The following is a 17,551-nucleotide window of genomic DNA, read 5'->3' as shown; positions in this document are numbered from 1 at the left end:
GTCATCCACCAACTCTGGTCCCCAATTTCCCCTCCCACCAGCAGTGCGGCAGAAGAGGACCCGCCCCCCTACATTCCCTCCCCCATACCAGGCCTTGTTACTCTTTCTTTGCTAATCCCATCTCCCTGTACTTGAGTTTGCCTTCCTCTGATTACCAGAAACAGACAGCATCTTCCCCTGGGACTACTGGCCACTTGTACTTTTTAAAAAATGTGCTTCTTCGTTCTCTAGGCTCCTGGGACATCAGCAACCTCTCCTTCCACCTCCCCTCCTCACAGCTATTAATGTCTTACTATTTCCTCTGAAATCTAGTCCTAGATCTGAAACCAAAAAATAACATCAGATAAGGAGACCTGGAGTGAGAGTGAGAGTGAGGTTTTTACTTTCTTAATATTTTTTTGTTCTTCCCTTTCCCACCCCCAGCCTGCATTCTTTTCATGAGAAAAATTACTATAAACCTATTTTCATTTCAGAGAAAAAAAGAGTGGGAGTTAGAGAGTGAGGTTGGGTGGATGGCCTCCAAAAGTCCCACATTTTCTCATTTGTGGGGAGTGTTATACACTTCACTCAAAGCAATCTTAATGTCTTCTGGGGCCTAGCAGATAACACAACCCTGTATGAGCTAATCAATGTGTCTGAGAATGTATAAACCTTCGGATAGGCAAGTCTTCTAAACAAGAGAGCTACAGACTATCACTTGCATCAGTTAGCAAAGAAGAGGCATGGAGCCCTCAGGAGCCAATAACAAAGAAAATGTTGAGTAGAAACCACAATTGTGTAGTGGTTATCTGTCAGATAAACAGGCATGCACAACTGACAAAATGAGTGGCAAAGAACATTACAAAATATATTTGGGTACAAATAGAGAATATCATCTTTAAATAACATAGGTGTTAGAGGAACATTGAGAGCAAAACAAAATTGGCTGAACTAGGATCTAGCAATTACGGGGGAACCATTTCACTGGCTGGTTTAATGAACTCAGTGATTCACCTGCAGCAATGATTGAACATTTTTATATTGGGGAAAGTAATAAAATAATGTCAGAATATGGAGTCTGCTGTAGGATATTCCCTAATAGTTCAGATATAAGGTTATTATCTGAGTATAACTTTTTATATCCTTAGACAATATGAGAGTAAATCGAGAGACTGAAAGTTTGGGAAGTGGCAAAACTCCAGGGAAACTCATATAACTGTAACTTTTGGGAGGCAGTACTAGAAAAAATGACTGAAATTTAGTCAAAAATCAAATCAACTATATGATTCTGTGTTTAAAGAAAGATCATGTGCAGTGAGGGGGCTTATTTAAGCATGGGATATATGAAAAGAGAGTCAGAGGAAAGTGTTGGTAGTTCCCACCCAAGCACTGTCTGGAGGAGAGGGAGTCTTGGCTAAGATGACTGGAACATTTAGCTTTTCTTGGCAGAACTATCCCCATGATGTGCAAGAGTACTTCAAGCTTCCTTAGCTGAAAGCCATCTCTTAGGGCGAACCAATATTCTTGCTCTGATTTCAGGCTCACAAGCAACTTCCTGAGGTATGATTTCCCAAGTAGTAGTTTGCCTGCAGGAAGAGTGGGCTGGTAAAACTGACAGAAACCTCCAGTACCCCTGACAAATTTATTTCTCAGGGTAAACTATTCAGTCATAACTCCTATTTAGACAACTTCCCTTATGACCTGATTTCAGGGAAAGAATGCAGAGATCCATGGTTTGGGCATTCAGATCTAGATTTATATACAAGTCTCTATGAATGAGGGTCTTTTTTTGACAGAAGCATCTGCTCTCAGCATACAAACAAAATCAGTGATTGATCATGCAACAATGAAGACAAGACCCTGAACTGCAGATGCAACTCCGTGGAATCCTCTCAGGGAACCAGGTAGCTTTGGCTTAGAAGACAACCTGTGCATACCATTTTAGAATTGTACCTCTTTAATGTTCAGTTAATGTGAAAATTAAGGCATGCTGTGGCAAATAGGCTCCCAGCACCTCAGTCACAGCTGGACAATGGTTTAGTATCCAAAGTTGCTAAAAGGCTCCTGCAAATCAACAACATCTGAAACAGTTTAAATTTCTCTCAGAAAAGAAAGGAAGTGTATTTTACATACTCTTCATTTTCTGCAGCAAATGAGTGGGCATTGTACACAATACAGACCAATTGAAAACTAAAATTTAAATCTTGAACCATGATAAAATTGCAAGTTGGGGGAATTATGGCACCCTGAAGAGACTGTCAGTTCCTCCTGCCTAGACCCCACAGAGCTGATCCTAGTTTTCAACATTTTCTCATTGTTTAAGTTCACCAGGTTTGGTTTCTATTGCTTGCACCCAAACAAAATCAATTAATGCACAATGTAAAAACAAGTAACAAAATACAAAAAATAATATAGATTGTTAAGATAACAATATTCTATAATTTATTTTTCTCACCCTCTACGTTATATTTAGTGTTATCATCTGCCTATCTTTTTTTTCAGACACTTTGTAAGTTATAGGTCATATATGATCACATACTGATTTAAGCCAAAAGGGTCCTTTAGACATTGACTTCCCATAGCCTTTTGCAGGCTCAGGAACTTTCAACAGGCATGTCTGAGGAAATGCTTAAGGACTTTCCTTTTTCACTTTTGAAATGATCAGGCAAATAACATGCCCTTAAATATTTGTTGGTGAATGTATAATGGATAGCAAAGTGGATTTTAAGTGCTAGTCCCAAGTTTCCTTGGTAGGAATTGTAAATCAAAATGACAAAGAAGTAAGAGAATTGAAAGGGTTATTATTCCCATGGGGTTTAGGAAGTTTTAGAAAGGGAGTGGATTCAAACAGGAAAGGTCTGACAGACTGGGAAAATGGTCGTCAGGAGTTATACTCTGGAACAATTGGAAAATATGCCAAAGAAGGGAGTTATTGTATATTAGTAAGGAGAGGAAGAGTCGAATTTTTGTCCTTGAAGCTTTGTTAAGCTTTACATACTCCTAAATTCTTTCTCATGCATATATCAAAACAAATAAAAGCCACTTACATAAGTATTTAGTAGCCAAAAATTGAATGATGGACAGTTGAACCCTCAAGTTCTGTTTGTATAGCTTAATAAATAAAATTCACTTGTCTATGATAAAATAAAGGATGAGAAAAAGAACAGTATAAGGCAATGATGACAAAACAAATGAGGTAGAGGTTTAGAGAGAGAGAGTATGATTGGTGAGTGAGTTTACACTATAAAAGTTTGAGGAAAACCAGAAAGTTGTGACCTGTTCTTGACTTCTGAATATTCACCAGCAAGGCACTCTGGGCTCCTTGGCTCATCTCCTGAAAAGGCCTCACCCCACAGGGCCTCTCACTTGGGGAGCTTCCTGCTGGGGTGTCATATTTCAATGTTCTAAGAAGGAGGCTGCCTGAAGGGTTTATATTTAGCATATGACTCCCCAGCAGAGACAGCTGGATGTCTGGGGACTAATTTCTGCATACTTTGTCCCTGAGTTCTGGGATTATTCTGTGGGGGGGCTTGTAGGGGTGGTTCGGTGAAATTTTAACAAAAGACAGGGAATGAAAATGTCTCTTCTGCAAACTGCTTGGGATTCTGTGAACTGTGCTTTTTGTGAGGGGAAAATGACATGGATCTCAGGGGTGTTGCAGTGATTTTCAGACACCCACAGACCCTCATGACTATCTCCACTGGAAGATTCACAACACTAACCACTGCTCTGACAACATAGCACATGAATGATAGACATCAGAGATATCGCACCAGGCTCATAATTAAATGAAAGGTCCATCTATTGAATCTCACTTTTATCAATGGGATAAAAGGGAATTCTCTAATTTCTGGATGATTTATGGGTTACACCATACAACTTCAGAATAGATTTTAAATAAAGACCTTTGAATGAGGAGTAGGCTAATCTGTGAAGTTACTAATTTGTAAGGTACATTTGAAGATATATGATTCATTTGAATTTGGGGGTCTGCATAAAGTCTGTCCTTTGAAAGCCATCCAACAATCTTCTATGAAGATCTCAGTAATGTGATGCCTAATACTATGAGTTCAGCCAGGAAGAAGAAGGGATAGTGGTTCACTTATCTAAAATAGTCATAATTAAAATGCTGACCACCTCAGTATAGATTCATATTGCCCATCAATTTATAAATCATATAAAAAACATACTGGTTTTGTTTATTAGGATATGTTTTTAAATTTTAATATGCTGTTTGAAAGTTGCTATTTCCTGTGCAGTCAGAGAAAATATTCTTAATGTAGTACAAATTAACCAAATCAATGAGGACTCCCTATTAACTGGGAAATCTTTATAAGTATAGATACAGATACTTGAATTCTTTTCTTTTCTAAGTGGCATAACTTTATTGTATTTTCTGATTACAAAACAATGTAGCTTGAGTCAATAAAAAATGAAGGAAGGAAAAAATAGAATATAAGTGAATCAAAAATATTAATAAAAACCTCACTACTACCTGGGCTTCCTTTTTTGAGTATACACACACACACACACACACACACACACACACACAATTTTGGTGCAGTGATTGCATGTGTAAAAGGGTAGAAATTAAGGGAGGGGAGGCGAAAGTTTTGGAGCTAAGGAAATGGATAAAACATTTCTCCAAGAAGTGTAAGTAAACGGTAGACCCAAGAAAAGGTGCTGCCCCTTCCTGTAATGAGAGAAAGGCCAATTCAAATACCAGAAAGCCATAACCATTTCTGGTTTCTGCTATTGTTATAGGGGAAAAGAGTGGCGGAGACCAGTGTGATGGGGGGAGGTACGGGCCAGGCTGGCGCCTGCCTCACAGCTTATGGGAGTGGAAATTGGGGGCCAGAGCTCTCTGGTGACGTGGTCGTCACGTGACCAAGAGCTGCTTAGAGCTCAATTCCTTGCTAGTCGCTTCTGTCTGGGTACCAGCCCTCTATTACTCTGCAGGCTTATGAAGGAAGGAGGAAACTAGCCTCGGATTGTCCAGGTCGGTGGGAGTGTGAGGTCAGCTTGGAGAGAGGTGGGGGTGGGAGAGGGCCAAGAATGCCACCGATCCAGGTTCAGGCAGATTGGGTCTGTGTCCCTTTCTTACCTACTTTCTAAAGAGCACCTCCAACCCTCCCATACCGTGCCCATTTTAATAGAGAACTGTCGGACTTCAGGCAGTGTGTGTGTGTGTGTTGGGTGGGGGGAGGGAGGTTGGGGCTGAGGGGAGTGAATGGCGGTTACTAAGACTGCAAGGAAAGAAAAGGTACACAATCAGGGCACTCTTGTTCTGAGTGCTGCTCAGTCCACCAAGAACTCCGTCTCCTCAATTCCCTGTCTGTCGGCAGGTTTTTAGGTCTGTTGGCCCACAAATCGCCACAAAAGCCTGGGCGAGGGAAGCAGCAAACTGTCTTGGGACACTGCAGGTCGGTGTGAAGGTGGGATGAGCCCTGGACCCTTGGTGGTGAAAGGGCTGGCGGAGGAAAGAGGGCTGGGATGAGAGCCGGCCAGTCCCAGTCGCCCTCTCCAGGCCCCTTCTTTCTCCACACCCCCTCCCATTTCGGTGCAGGGAAAGGGGTGTGGCAGCCTTTGCTGTGGAAATGGAGGACGACAAGAGGGAGGGGGAGGAGAACCCCTCATAAGGAAAGCTCGAAGGGTGTGAGATATTTTCAACTCAAAGGCTGAAAATTCAGAAAAGCAAGCATTGTGAACTGTGTTCTCAGTGCTGTTCCATCCACTACACTTTCAGTTTCCCATTACTGGCTATCTTTCCATCTGTCATTCTGTTAGACTGTCCATCAAGCACTGTGGAAAAAGCACTGACAACAGAAGAGGAGAAGAAGGAATTTACCTGACTTTGGTGGAGGTTGGTGGGAGAAACTTCCTGTGAACATTTGGGGATAGGGGTGTGATGGAGGAGGAGACTACCTGAGGGTTAGCCTCTCTATGTCATCCTACTGGCTATCATAACACAACCCCAACTCTTGCCCTTCTCTGCGGGGACTGGAAGAGAAATAGTGGGTCCTGAGGGTATAGAGAAGATGATACACACACAAAAACCAAAGAAATAGTTTCCTAATAAACCACCTCTCTAAACCAAAACTCAAAATCCACTCTGTCTATTTGGTGAGGCACAAACTTAGGCTCAGCCCAAGGCACTGAAATTACTTTTTCATCCATAGATTCATCACAAGAGAGCTACAGGAGTCTGAGAGAGGCTGAAGATCACTGCTCTCCACCATTACAGACCTTAGCCCTAAAATTCCTTTTCAATCAGGTGGAGAAGGGCCCTCTTCTATCCTTCCACAAGGCTGGCACGGACTTGAACATGGGCCGGGCTCGGGAAGTTGGTTGGATGGCGGCAGGACTAATGATTGGAGCTGGTGCCTGCTACTGTGTTTACAAACTAACCATAGGAAGAGATAACAGTGAGAAGCTGGAGGAGGAGGAAGAGGAATGGGAAGACAACCAAGAGCTGGATGAAGAGCAGTCCCAGATGTGGTTTGATTTTATAACTATGATTCAGCCCTGGGATGAGGATGGGGACTGGACTGAAACTGGAGCTCCTGATGGAACAGAAGACAGGCTCTCAGGTGGGGGCAAGGCCAATCGAATACACCCAACAAGACAGCGTCCATTCCCCTATAAACATAAAAATACTTGGAGTGCTGAAAGCCTTAAAATTTTCAGTTGTGCTCTTGGCCTCTCCAAGGGCCCTTTCATTCAGGGGAAAGTGTTTGCTCAGCCCGAGGATGCTGGTTTTTCATTTGGCCACAATATCAATCGTCATTTGGCCAGCCTCTCCCTTGTTGGAAACATGATCCCCACTCCCGAGCCCACTGTTAAGCAGGCTTTATGTGCCCTGGATAATGAGAGTGCCAGTGTGGAAAATCAGGGCCAGATTAAGATGTACATCAGTGAAGTGTGTCAGGAAACGGTGTCACGTTGCTGCAACTCATTTATGCAGCAGGCCAGATTAAATTTGTTAATAAGCATGACAGTTATTAATAACATGCTTGCCAAATCCGTTTCAGACCTGAGGTTTCCTTTGATATCAGAGGGAAGTGGATGTGCTGAGGTTCATGTTTTGAAACCGTTGATGGGTTTGTCTGAAAAACCAATCTTGGCAGGGGAATCGCTGGGTCCCCAAATGCTGCTCTCATTCATGTCCCTCTTTATCAGGAGTGGAAACAGACAGGTTCTCCTGGACACCCTGGCCTCTTAGGAGACCACTTCAAACAGAACAGGACCGAATCTACCCAAAACCCATTTGGTGAACATGCACTTGTGTTCTCATTCAAAGACTCTGCAGTGGTTGCTATAGAAGATCCAGCCTTAGCCAATCACCACATCATGGGGTGAAAGTCACACTTGCTAAATCGAGGACCACATTCTTATTGGCGGGGCAGGGGTTCCCACTGAGGTTTGAGTAACTTCTGGTTTTGCAGTCTACAGGTAATGTGCATTCTAAGTTACTTGCTTACTTCTTCCTGTGGTAAAGGGCTCATTTCAGCTGCCAGCTGTGGATAAAGCATCATGAAGGATGCTTGCCTGTGGTGGTCTCCCTGTCTAAGCTGGACTGTTTTCTGGAGACCAGACACATATCGGAGCTTGTGCTGAAAGTGCTTTTGTTGCTGCATAGGTCGAATTCTTTTTCGTTTACTCTTTCTTCTACACCAGCTGATGGATGGTGAACCCATTCATCAGAAAAGTGCACTCCCTTTCTATGTTCTGTACTGACTTAACCTCATCCACCCAAGTCTACATTTGTATGTTTCATCAATAAACTTGTGCGCTTTGACTGGCGAAAATGAGACATGGTACTTGTCCTTGAGTTGACAGTGTGCATGAAGAGAAAGACAAAACTACAGGATAAATGCTAACTGGGTCAGGGAGGGGGGAAGGAAGGCATTTGCTCCGACAAATGCACTCTTATCAGTGCTCACAGGAGGCAGGGGTAGAGATGGGCTGCAGTGTTCAGGAAAACCTCAGCAAGGGGTTGGGGGCTGAGGGAAGGTGAGGGCGTGGAAGGGGTTTGGTGGAATTAGGATAAAATGTTGGGAGGACTGAAAGAGACAACACCTGTGAAACAGGCAGCACAGTGCCTGCACCTGGCACAAAAAAAATCCCTTGATGAAGGTGTCTTTCCTTGACTGCCAGCCAAAGAGGAATGTCAGTATCCTTGGGTTTGTCTACACATCCTTGAGGGCCACTGGGCAACCCATCCCTGCACATTTAATGGACGATTGCTGAGTGTCTACTTTGTGTCATTCTCTTCTGGGAAGCTGCTGTTAAACCTACTTCCAGAACCCCTCCTTTACTTGGGATCCCAAGACCAAATTCCTGGCAGAGTGAGAAGAGTTGGTTGCCACTGCTTCTCTTGGTGGAACTACCTTTCTGCACCATCCCTGGTACCTTCAGTGGGATCCAGGAAAAGGAGAGTGCAGTTCTCCACCAACTTCCTGTGGGGGTCATAGGGCAGACACTGAGGGTGCTTGGAATGGCTGTGGCTATTCTATTGATCAAGAGACACATCTTCCCCTCCACCCAAGCTCCCAACACCCCTTACAGGAAAGGAAGAGCCCAGCCCTAACCACTGAACCACTTCATTGAAATGGGCAACTCATTTCCAGACCCATGTCAATGAGCCTTAGACCCTGTGTCGCCAAAGCCAGGTTCCCTGCATGTTTTGGATGTGTTGGGCAATGGCCCTGTTCCTCAAAGCTCTGGCCAGCTCAGTGGACAAGAAGCTTCCCTTGGGCAGTAATGCTTCTGTGCCTGTTGCCCTCTCCTGGTCTCTTGGGATGCTGCTCTGGGCCACTGTGCCCCAGGCATCAATCAGTGCTCTCTAAGTGTCCTGCCTCCTGATTATTCTCTATAGAGAGTGTAGTTTTATTTTATTTTTTCTCCCTTTTCCCAGAGTGTGGGTTGCAGGTGGGTTACAGCTCCCCTGCTTGTTCCCATTGCCCTATGCTTCAGGCTGTCTAGTGGGCATTGGTGCTTGCCAGGTCCCCGGGGCCATCTCAGGGATCCTCCAAACAAGAATGGGGATGCGACCTCTTCCCAGGTCCTGGTACCTAGGATGTCTGGCACATGATTCGAGGTTGCAGTGACACTACACCCCCAACAAGGATCATCGCCCTGGAGCTTTTTTGCTGGCTCTGGAGCCCTGTCTTGTTTCCTAAGAGCTGGTAATGCGACCATCTTTTTCTCCCAAGCAAGCCTCGGGTGGCCTGGACAATCTGTAGGATTGCCCTGCAGACAGTTCCTGCATCCACATGTCCCAGTGCAGTCAGCATGGCTCATGCTGTCTTCAGTGACACCTTAGGACTCGGCCTCTTTAACCTCAGCACAAAGGCAGAGGGGTTTCTCCTTCCTCCTGGCTCTTATTAACACACGCCTCCCTGCTTCTCTGCACTCTGCTGAATTCCCCTTTGTGTTATGCATCAAGCAGTTGTCCCCCATGCCTGAGGAAGGCACTTGGTGCTTGCAGGCCACAACTGACTCCCAACGCAGGGAGGGCCTCGGAGACGTTCTGCCCATCTCTGTCACAGGGAAGCCTGCCTGCATTGAAGTGTCTCCATAGTGTGGTCTTGGCCCAGTCAAGAGCCTCCTCTCCATTTGCTGGCACTGCCCTTCCAAAGATACTCCCTGTGTCTGGAAGCTCAGCCCTCTAGTATGCCCTTCATCCCTTGGTGAGTTGCTGTGCCAGGGCAGGAGCCCAGTTCCCAGTGGATTCTGCCTGCGGACATGGAGGGGAGTCCAGAGCATGCCTGCCAGTCAGAGTCCAATTGAGATATTCAGATGCTAGCCCAGCCGGTGTTGTTCAGTGGTTGATCATCGACCTAGGAACCAGGAGGTCATGGTTTGATTCCCGGTCAGGGCACGTGGCTGGGTAGCGGGCTCTATGCCCAGTGTGGGGCATGCGGGAGGCAGCCGGTCCATGATTCTCTCTCATCATTGATGTTTCTCTCTCTCTCTCTCTCTCCCTCTCCCTTCCTCTATGAAATCAATAAAAAAACATACTTTTAAAAAAAAGCTATTCAGAGACTATCAGCACTGAAAGACTCTGGCGCCCCCTCCCATACTGAATTAAAAATGAAACAGTAAGAGACCTCCAAACACAAAACTTACCTACCTTCCTGCTGCAACTATCAGAGATTCTTTCTGGGTTTCCCAATGGTAAACATTTGACATGGTCATCAAAGCTTGAGCTTGTCACACTCTGTCGGGGGGGAGGTGATCTGCCCTAATGGGGCTGCCCCAGCCTAACCTGTCTCTTGTGTAAATCTGGAGCTGCTGCCACAGACTGACTGCCTTCTAGTCCCAGAAAGGGCCTTGGCTTTTCTTCTTATTCATCTCATCATTACATCTACATTTGGTGCTGTAGATACCACATTAATTCCCAGTGCCCTCCCCAGCCTGGTACCTCTCCTGGGGAATCTGTGGTTTTACAACCTGCGTCCCCCCACCCCCCTCACACACACACACCATAAGCGCAGGCAAGGTTGCAGACATCCAGCTTCCCAGCTCAAATATCTAGTCCAAACTCTGCATCCTCACCGTGGCCCTATGTGCCACTCTGAAAGTAGTTTCAACCACAATTCCCTCACTTTGAAGTGCCACCCACAGACAGGCACAGCATTCACCAAGTCAATCTCCAAGCTGCCATAGCACCATTTGGCTAAGAGTGACAGCTGGGTGGAGGACTGGCTCCCTGCTCCCTTCTAGGGGCCACTGATTGGTATGGGACCCAGATGGGTGCCACTCCAGAGTCTGGCATAGTCTTGCAGAGGATTGGCCAAGCCCTTGTCTGCTACACATGCTGCGTGCAGCACCTCACACTCTGTCACTTCCCTCCATTCTTTGGCAGGTAGTGATCCAACTTTATTCCTTTTTCTAAATGGATAACCAGTTAAGCCAGCATCATTTATCACTCCACCCTCATGCCGCAGAGTAGCACATTCTGGGATCCTCATGCACCCAGATGAGCATCCCTTCTGTGGCCTCCTGGTGTTCAAGTCCCTCCTGAGGCACACCCCTTTCTCCCAGGAACCTCTAACTTAAGAACCTCAGATCCCTGGGTGGTCTATGGCAGAAGGTGCATGTGCTGCTGGGGAGGGCTGTGTTGGTGCTTGTGAGCAGGCCTCTGCCCCAGGTTCCTTCTCAGGACATATTCTGGCCCACAGGAAACTTGGGAACCCTCACCTTGCCTATTTCGCACCATTGGAAATGGGACTGGTTTCTTCCCTCACCAAAATTACTTTATTTGTGTGAGAGAAAAGCAAGTTTTTTTCTATGTATAGACTTGCTAGCCATATGGTATCTATTAACCACATTTGAAATATGGCTATTGTCTGGCAGTGGTTTCTCTCAAGTCTTCCCTTAAAATTTTTAGTGGCATATTTGATCACTCTAGAATTTTGCATTTTCTGTCAAGGTTTTCTTGTTGGACTTTTATACTTTCATTTTACTTAGGACAGTCTTTCACACTCCAAGTTTAGTAGAAAACATTTGCCTATATTTTCTTCTAACATAAGTACAGTTTCCTTTTTAGATTAAGCCCCTTTAAACTACTACTAGTATGTGTGTGCTTCTCTCTCTCTCTCTCTCTCTCTCTCTCTCTCTCTCTCTCTGTATGTGTGTGTGTGTGTTGTGTGTGTGTGTGTGTGTGCATTTGGTTTGACTTAGACTTTGTACATAAATTTTCTCTAAATTTATAATTAGTTACTAGTGGCCCGGTGCATGAAATTCATGCATATTAAAAGGGAATTAATTAGAGGAAATATTTTAATATTGCTATTTGCCTTTTCTTTATAATTGAAGTGTCAGAGATGAAAGAAAATTAGTAAAATGTATATGAAAATCTCCCTCCTGCTGCAGCCGAGGCAAGATGGGTCAAAGTCAGAGTGGTGGTCATGGTCCTGGAGGTGGCAAGAAGGATGACAAGGACAAGAAGAAGAAATATGAACCTCCTGTACCAACTAGAGTGGGGAAAAAGAAGAAGAAAACAAAGGGACCAGATGCTGCCAGTAAACTGCCACTGGTGACACCTCACACTCAGTGCCAGTTAAAATTATTGAAGTTAGAAAGAATTAAAGACTATCTTCTCATGGAAGAAGAATTCATTAGAAATCAGGAACAAATGAAGCCTTTAGAAGAAAAGCAAGAGGAGGAAAGATCAAGGTGGATGACCTGAGGGGGACCCCAATGTCAGTGGGGACCTTGGAAGAGATCATTGATGACAATCACGCCATCGTGTCTACATCTGTGGGCTCAGAACACTACGTCAGCATTCTTTCCTTTGTGGACAAGGACCTGCTGGAACCAGGCTGCTCCGTCCTGCTCAACCACAAGGTTCATGCTGTGATAGGGGTGCTGATGGATGACATGGACCCCTTGGTCACGGTGATGAAGGTGGAAAAGGCCCCGCAGGAGACCTATGCCGACATTGGGGGGTTGGAAAACCAAATCCAGGAAATTAAGGAATCTGTGGAACTTTCTCTCACTCATCCTGAGTATTACGAAGAGATGGGTATAAAGCCCCCTAAGGGGGTCATTCTCTATGGGCCACCTGGCACAGGTAAAACCTTATTGGCTAAAGCAGTAGCAAACCAAACCTCAGCCACTTTCTTGAGAATGGTTGGCTCTGAACTTATTCAGAAGTACTTAGGCGATGGGCCAAGCTCGTTCGGGAATTGTTTCGAGTTGCTGAAGAACATGAACCATCCATCGTGTTTATTGATGAAATTGATGCCATTGGGACAAAAAGATATGACTCAAACTCCGGTGGTGAGAGAGAAATTCAGCAAACAATGTTGGAACTGTTGAACCAGTTGGATGGATTTGATTCAAGGGGAGATGTAAAAGTCATCATGGCCACAAACAGAATAGAAACTCTGGATCCAGCACTAATCAGACCAGGCTGCATCGACAGGAAGATCGAGTTCCCCCTACTTGATGAAAAGACCAAGAAGCACATCTTTCAGATCCACACAAGCAGAATGACGCTGGCTGATGACGTGACACTGGACGACTTGATCATGGCTAAGGATGACCTCTCTGGTGCTGACATCAAGGCAATCTGTACAGAAGCTGGTCTCATGGCCTCGAGAGAACGCAGAATGAAAGTAACAAATGAAGACTTCAAAAAATCGAAAGAAAATGTTCTGTATAAAAAACAAGAAGGCACCCCTGAGGGTCTCTATCTCTAGGGAACCTCAGTTGCCTTCAAGGAAGTAGTCAGGAATGCCAACCCCAGGGAGGGAGGTGGTGGGAAGTTGCCCAGAGGAGCCCGTTCCAGTTGCTCTTCATTAGCAACCCATTCTGTGCGCCGTGTACCTCTGAGCATGTGTAGGAGCCCGACGTGCAGCACTCCATTCCCAATAAAGCGAGCTCTTTCTCAAAAAAAAAAAGAAAGAAAGAAAATCTCCCTCCTGTCAGATTCTGGGGCACACCGCGGGACCCAGAGTCAAGTCCCCACCCACCCCAGGCCTCAAAATCATGCGAGACCCAGACCCAGCTGGCCCTACCCCTATCAAGCCCCGCAGGGCGTGGGGTGCAGCCCAGGTCCCCCAGTGCAGCCTCAGGTCCCTTGGCCCGGTGCATGGGCATGAGGGCGAGAGGGAGCGAGGGCACGATGACCATTTGCATATTAACTCTTTATTATATAGTATACTAATGTCACTTATTGCAGAATCCATTTTTTTAGAATTGATTGAAATTACATTGAGTTTATGGATTAATTGGCAGATATTAGCATCTACAATTTTCCCATTTAGGCATATTTATTTAGATATTTTTTGTAGCTCAGTGATGTTTTCTTCATAATCATCTTTCACATTTCTTTTGGGGATTATTCCTGCATATTTGTTTTATTGCTTTTGTCAGTGGGCATGGTCTTTACCTCCTCCTACAATGCGATGCTACTTCAACTTGCTGTCCTCTATTTTTTCAGTGTCCTGTAGTTTTCCGAGTACAGTTCTTTTACTTCCTTAGTTAAGTTTATTCCTAGGTATCTTAATTTTTTTGGTGCAATGGTAAATGGCAGTGGTCGGCCAACTGCGGCTCGTGAGCCGCGGTTTGCCACTCTGCTGACTAATGAGTTTGCCGACCATTGACCTACCAGCCGTGGGCAAACTATAGCCTGCGGGCCGGATCCGGCTGTTCTATCCAGTTCTCTTGCTCTCCCCTCCGCTCCTTTACTTTGAATTTATATTAGTTCACACAAACACTCCATCCATGCTTTTGTTCCGGCCCTCTGGTCCAGTTTAAGAACCCATTGTGGCCCTCGAGTCAAAAAGTTTGCCCAACCCTGACTCGATTCCAATAATTACAGGCTGTTGTTGTTCCTTGTGATTAAGCCCCTATCCCAGTGGTCGGAAAACTCATTAGTCAACAGAGCGGCAAACCGCGGCTCGCAAGCTGCATGTGGCTCGCGAGCCGCAGTTTGCCGACCACTGATAAATGGGGTTGCTTTTTATTTTTTTTATATATTTTTTTATTTTGAAATTAAGTTTTATTTTAAAAGATAAAAATGTGTACATCTTTTAAAACATAAAAAGGGAAAAGTTATTAGGCAAGTCAATCATACAAACTGTTAACACAATAATTAAAGAAGTGAAACATTTTACCAGTGTAAAATGTTGCAGAATTCAAATCACAGCTTAGATATTCAAATGCTCAATTGTTTTATCCCACAGGTCTGAGCAGGGTTTTGGTTTTTTGTTTGTTAGTTTTGTTGTTGTTAATAATTCCCACCTGAGGGTTTTTTCCATTTATTTATTTGTTTGTTTGTTTGTTTGTTTGTTTTTAGAGAGAGAATGGACAGGAGAGAGGTAGAGAGAGAGAGAGTAGAGAAAGAAAGAAACATCAATGTGAGAGAGACACATCAATTGGTTGCCTCCCGCACAGGCCCTCACTGGGGTCAGAATCAAACCTGCAATCCAAGTATATGCCCTTGACTGGAAGGTGAACCCGAGACACTCGGGTGCTTGGGCTGACATTCTAACCACTGACCCACATCGTCCAGGGTTCTGATGAGTTTTAAGATAATATTCATCCTCTGGTTATTCTGTTCTTAATCACATCTCAATCACCACCATCTTACACAGTAGGATAGCTGGCCATGGAGGCGATCCCACAGTGGTTATCCAGGTCCTTGGCCATCTTTATGTAGCCATCCATGCCCCACTTTGTACCCCAGCTGTTCTTGACAATCCAATATTTATTGTTATTCGATTCTACTCCTTCAAAGCCATAGCCAACCACCAGAACACCATGATTCAGGTCCTCGCTGCTGCAGTCTGGATCATAATAAATGCCTTTTTCATAGAACTGGAAGGTGGGATTGCTTTTTAAATCTCTCTTTCAGTAAGTTCACTATTGGTGTATAAAAATGCCATAGATTTCTTGGCATTAATTTTGTATCCTGCTACATTGCTGAATTCATTTATTAAGTCTAATAATCTTTTGATGGTGTCTTTAGGGTTTTCTATGTACAGTATCATGTCATCTGCAAATAATGACAGTTTTATGTCTTCTTTTTCCTATATGGATACTTTTTATTTCTTCTTCTTGTCTAATTGCTATGGCAAGCACTTCCAGTACTATGTAAAACAGGAGTGGTGAAAATGGGCATCCCTGTCTCCTTTCTATTCTTAGGTGAAATGGTTTTAGTTTTTGCCCATTGAGTATGATGTTGGCTGCAGGTTTGTCATATATTATTATGTTGAGGTATGGTCCCTCTATTATATTTTGCTGAGGGTTTTTATCAAGAAAGGGTGTTGGATTTTGTCAAATTTTTTTCTGCATCAATTGATATGACTATGTGATTTTTATGTCTCACTTTGTTTATGTGATGTATCACATTTATTGATTTGTGGATATTGTACCATCCTTGCATCCCTGGTATAAATCCTACTTGGTCATGGTGTATGATCTTTCTGATGTACTGCTGGATCCGATTTGCTAGAATTTTGTTGAGGATTTTGGCATCTATGTTCATGAGGGATATTGGCCTGTAATTCTCTTTCATTGCATTGTCTTTATCTGGTTTTGGTATTAGGGTAATGCTGGCTTCATAGAAGGAGCTTGGAAGTGTTCCTTCCTCTTGAATTTTTTTGGAATAGTCTGAGGAGGATAGGTTTTAGTTCTTCTTTGAATGTTTGGTAAAACTCCCCTGTGAATCCATATGGCCCCAGGTATTTGTATGCTGGAAATTTTTTGATGACTGCTTCAATTTCTTCTATAGTTATCAGCCTATTGAGATTTTTAGATTCTTCCTGATTGAGTTTTGGAAGGTTGTATTTTTCTAGGAATATGTACATTTCCTCTAGGTTGTCTAGTTTGTTGGAATAGAGTTGTTCATAGTATTTTTAAACAATCCTTTGTATTTCTGTGGGGTCTGTTGTTATTTCACCTCTTTCATTTCTGATTTTGTTTATTTGGGTCATCTCTCTTTGCTTCTTGGTGAGCCAGGCTAGAGGTTCATTAATCTTGTTTATCGTTTCTAAGAACCAGCTCTTGGTTTCATTGATGTTTCGTATTTTTTTTTTGTCTCTAATGTCATTTATTTCTGTTCTGATCTTTATTATCTCCTTCCTTATGCTCACTCTGGGCTTTTCTTGTTGCTCTCTAATTCTTTAAGTTGTAGTGTTAGATGATTTATTACCATTTTTTTTTTTTGAGGTAGGCCTGTAGAGCTGTAAACTTCCCTCTCAGGACTGCTTTCACTGTGTCCCATAGATTTTGGATTGTTGTGTTTTCATTGTTATTAGTTTCCAGAATGTTTTTCATTTCTTCTTTGATCTCTTTGGCAATGCTGTCATTGTTTAATAGCATGCTATTCAGCTTCCAAGTATTTGAATTTTTTTGATTGTTTTTATTGTAGTTTATTTCTAATATTATGCCATTGTGGTCTGAGAAGATGATTTCAATCTTCTTGAATTTGGAGACACTTTGCATGTGACCCAATATGTGGTCTATTTTTTAAAATGTCCCATGTGCACTTGAGAAGAATTTATATTCCATGGCTTTGGGGTGAAATGTTCTGAATATGTCAATTAAGTACATCTGATCTAGTGAGTCATTTAGGATTGCTGTTTCTTTGCTGATTTTTTTGTCTAGACCATTTACCCAGTGATGTCAGTGGGGTATTAAAGTCCCCTACTATGATTGTATTGTTGTTGATCTCTCCCTTGATATCTTCCAGTGGTTTGTTTGTTTTTTAAATATATTTGGGTGCTCCTGCATTGGGTGCATATATGCTTATCAGGGTTATATTCAGCTTTCTTTTTTTCATTGCCATTTGCCTAGAAGATATTTTTCCATCCCTTCACTTTCAGTCTATGTGAGTCCCTTGTTCTGAGGTGGGTCTCTTGTAGACAGCATATATATAGGTCATTTTTTTTTATCCATTCAGCCACTCAATGTCTTTTGATTGCAGCATTTAGTCCATTTACGTTTAAAGTTATTATTGATAGGTACTTGTTTGTAGTCATTTTTATTTTTTGTGCCTGTGTTTCTTCTTCCCTTTTTATTTCTTTTTACACCAGACCCTTTAGCATTTCTTGCA

At 43.5% G+C, this 17,551-nt stretch overlaps 2 protein-coding genes across 3 annotated transcripts; both read left to right on the top strand.

Annotated features, from left to right (window-relative positions):
* The first annotated feature begins 4,922 nt into the window (after positions 1–4,922).
* LOC308239634 (protein ARMCX6-like) lies at positions 4,923–7,777 on the top strand. 2 transcript variants are annotated; one of them, XR_013959757.1, is made up of 3 exons: positions 5,324–5,402; positions 5,767–5,842; positions 6,159–6,296. XR_013959757.1 is itself a non-coding variant. In XM_080652405.1 (2 exons), exon 2 carries the CDS (start codon positions 6,305–6,307, stop codon positions 7,199–7,201), a length of 897 nt encoding a protein of 298 aa, XP_080508531.1. In that variant the 5' UTR covers positions 4,923–4,978; positions 6,159–6,304; the 3' UTR covers positions 7,202–7,777. The 2 variants fall into 2 exon arrangements, 1 of the variants encoding a protein (XP_080508531.1); XM_080652405.1 differs by lacking the exons at positions 5,324–5,402; positions 5,767–5,842 and adding an exon at positions 4,923–4,978 and having other exon boundaries at positions 6,159–7,777.
* Positions 7,778–11,869: 4,092 nt separating this feature from the next.
* Positions 11,870–13,228, top strand: LOC308240012 (26S proteasome regulatory subunit 4-like; the record flags this gene model as incomplete). The annotated part of the gene is given in 3 exon segments (XM_080652913.1): positions 11,870–12,155; positions 12,158–12,658; positions 12,661–13,228. Coding segments are annotated over 3 exon segments (1,317 nt in total). The 3' UTR covers positions 13,191–13,228.
* Positions 13,229–17,551: the final 4,323 nt, after the last annotated feature.

Source organism: Plecotus auritus (genome assembly GCF_963455305.1).
Source record: "Plecotus auritus genome assembly, chromosome: X".
NCBI classification, from domain to species: Eukaryota; Metazoa; Chordata; class Mammalia; order Chiroptera; family Vespertilionidae; genus Plecotus; species Plecotus auritus.
The sequence above is the reverse complement of the archived record's forward strand: the minus strand, read 5'-3'. Positions and strand labels throughout refer to the sequence as shown.

Coding starts and splice junctions, on each gene's coding strand:
- LOC308239634 (XM_080652405.1), top strand. CDS start 6,305: ATGGGCCGGGCTCGGGAAGTTGGTTGGATGGCGGCAGGACTAATGATT.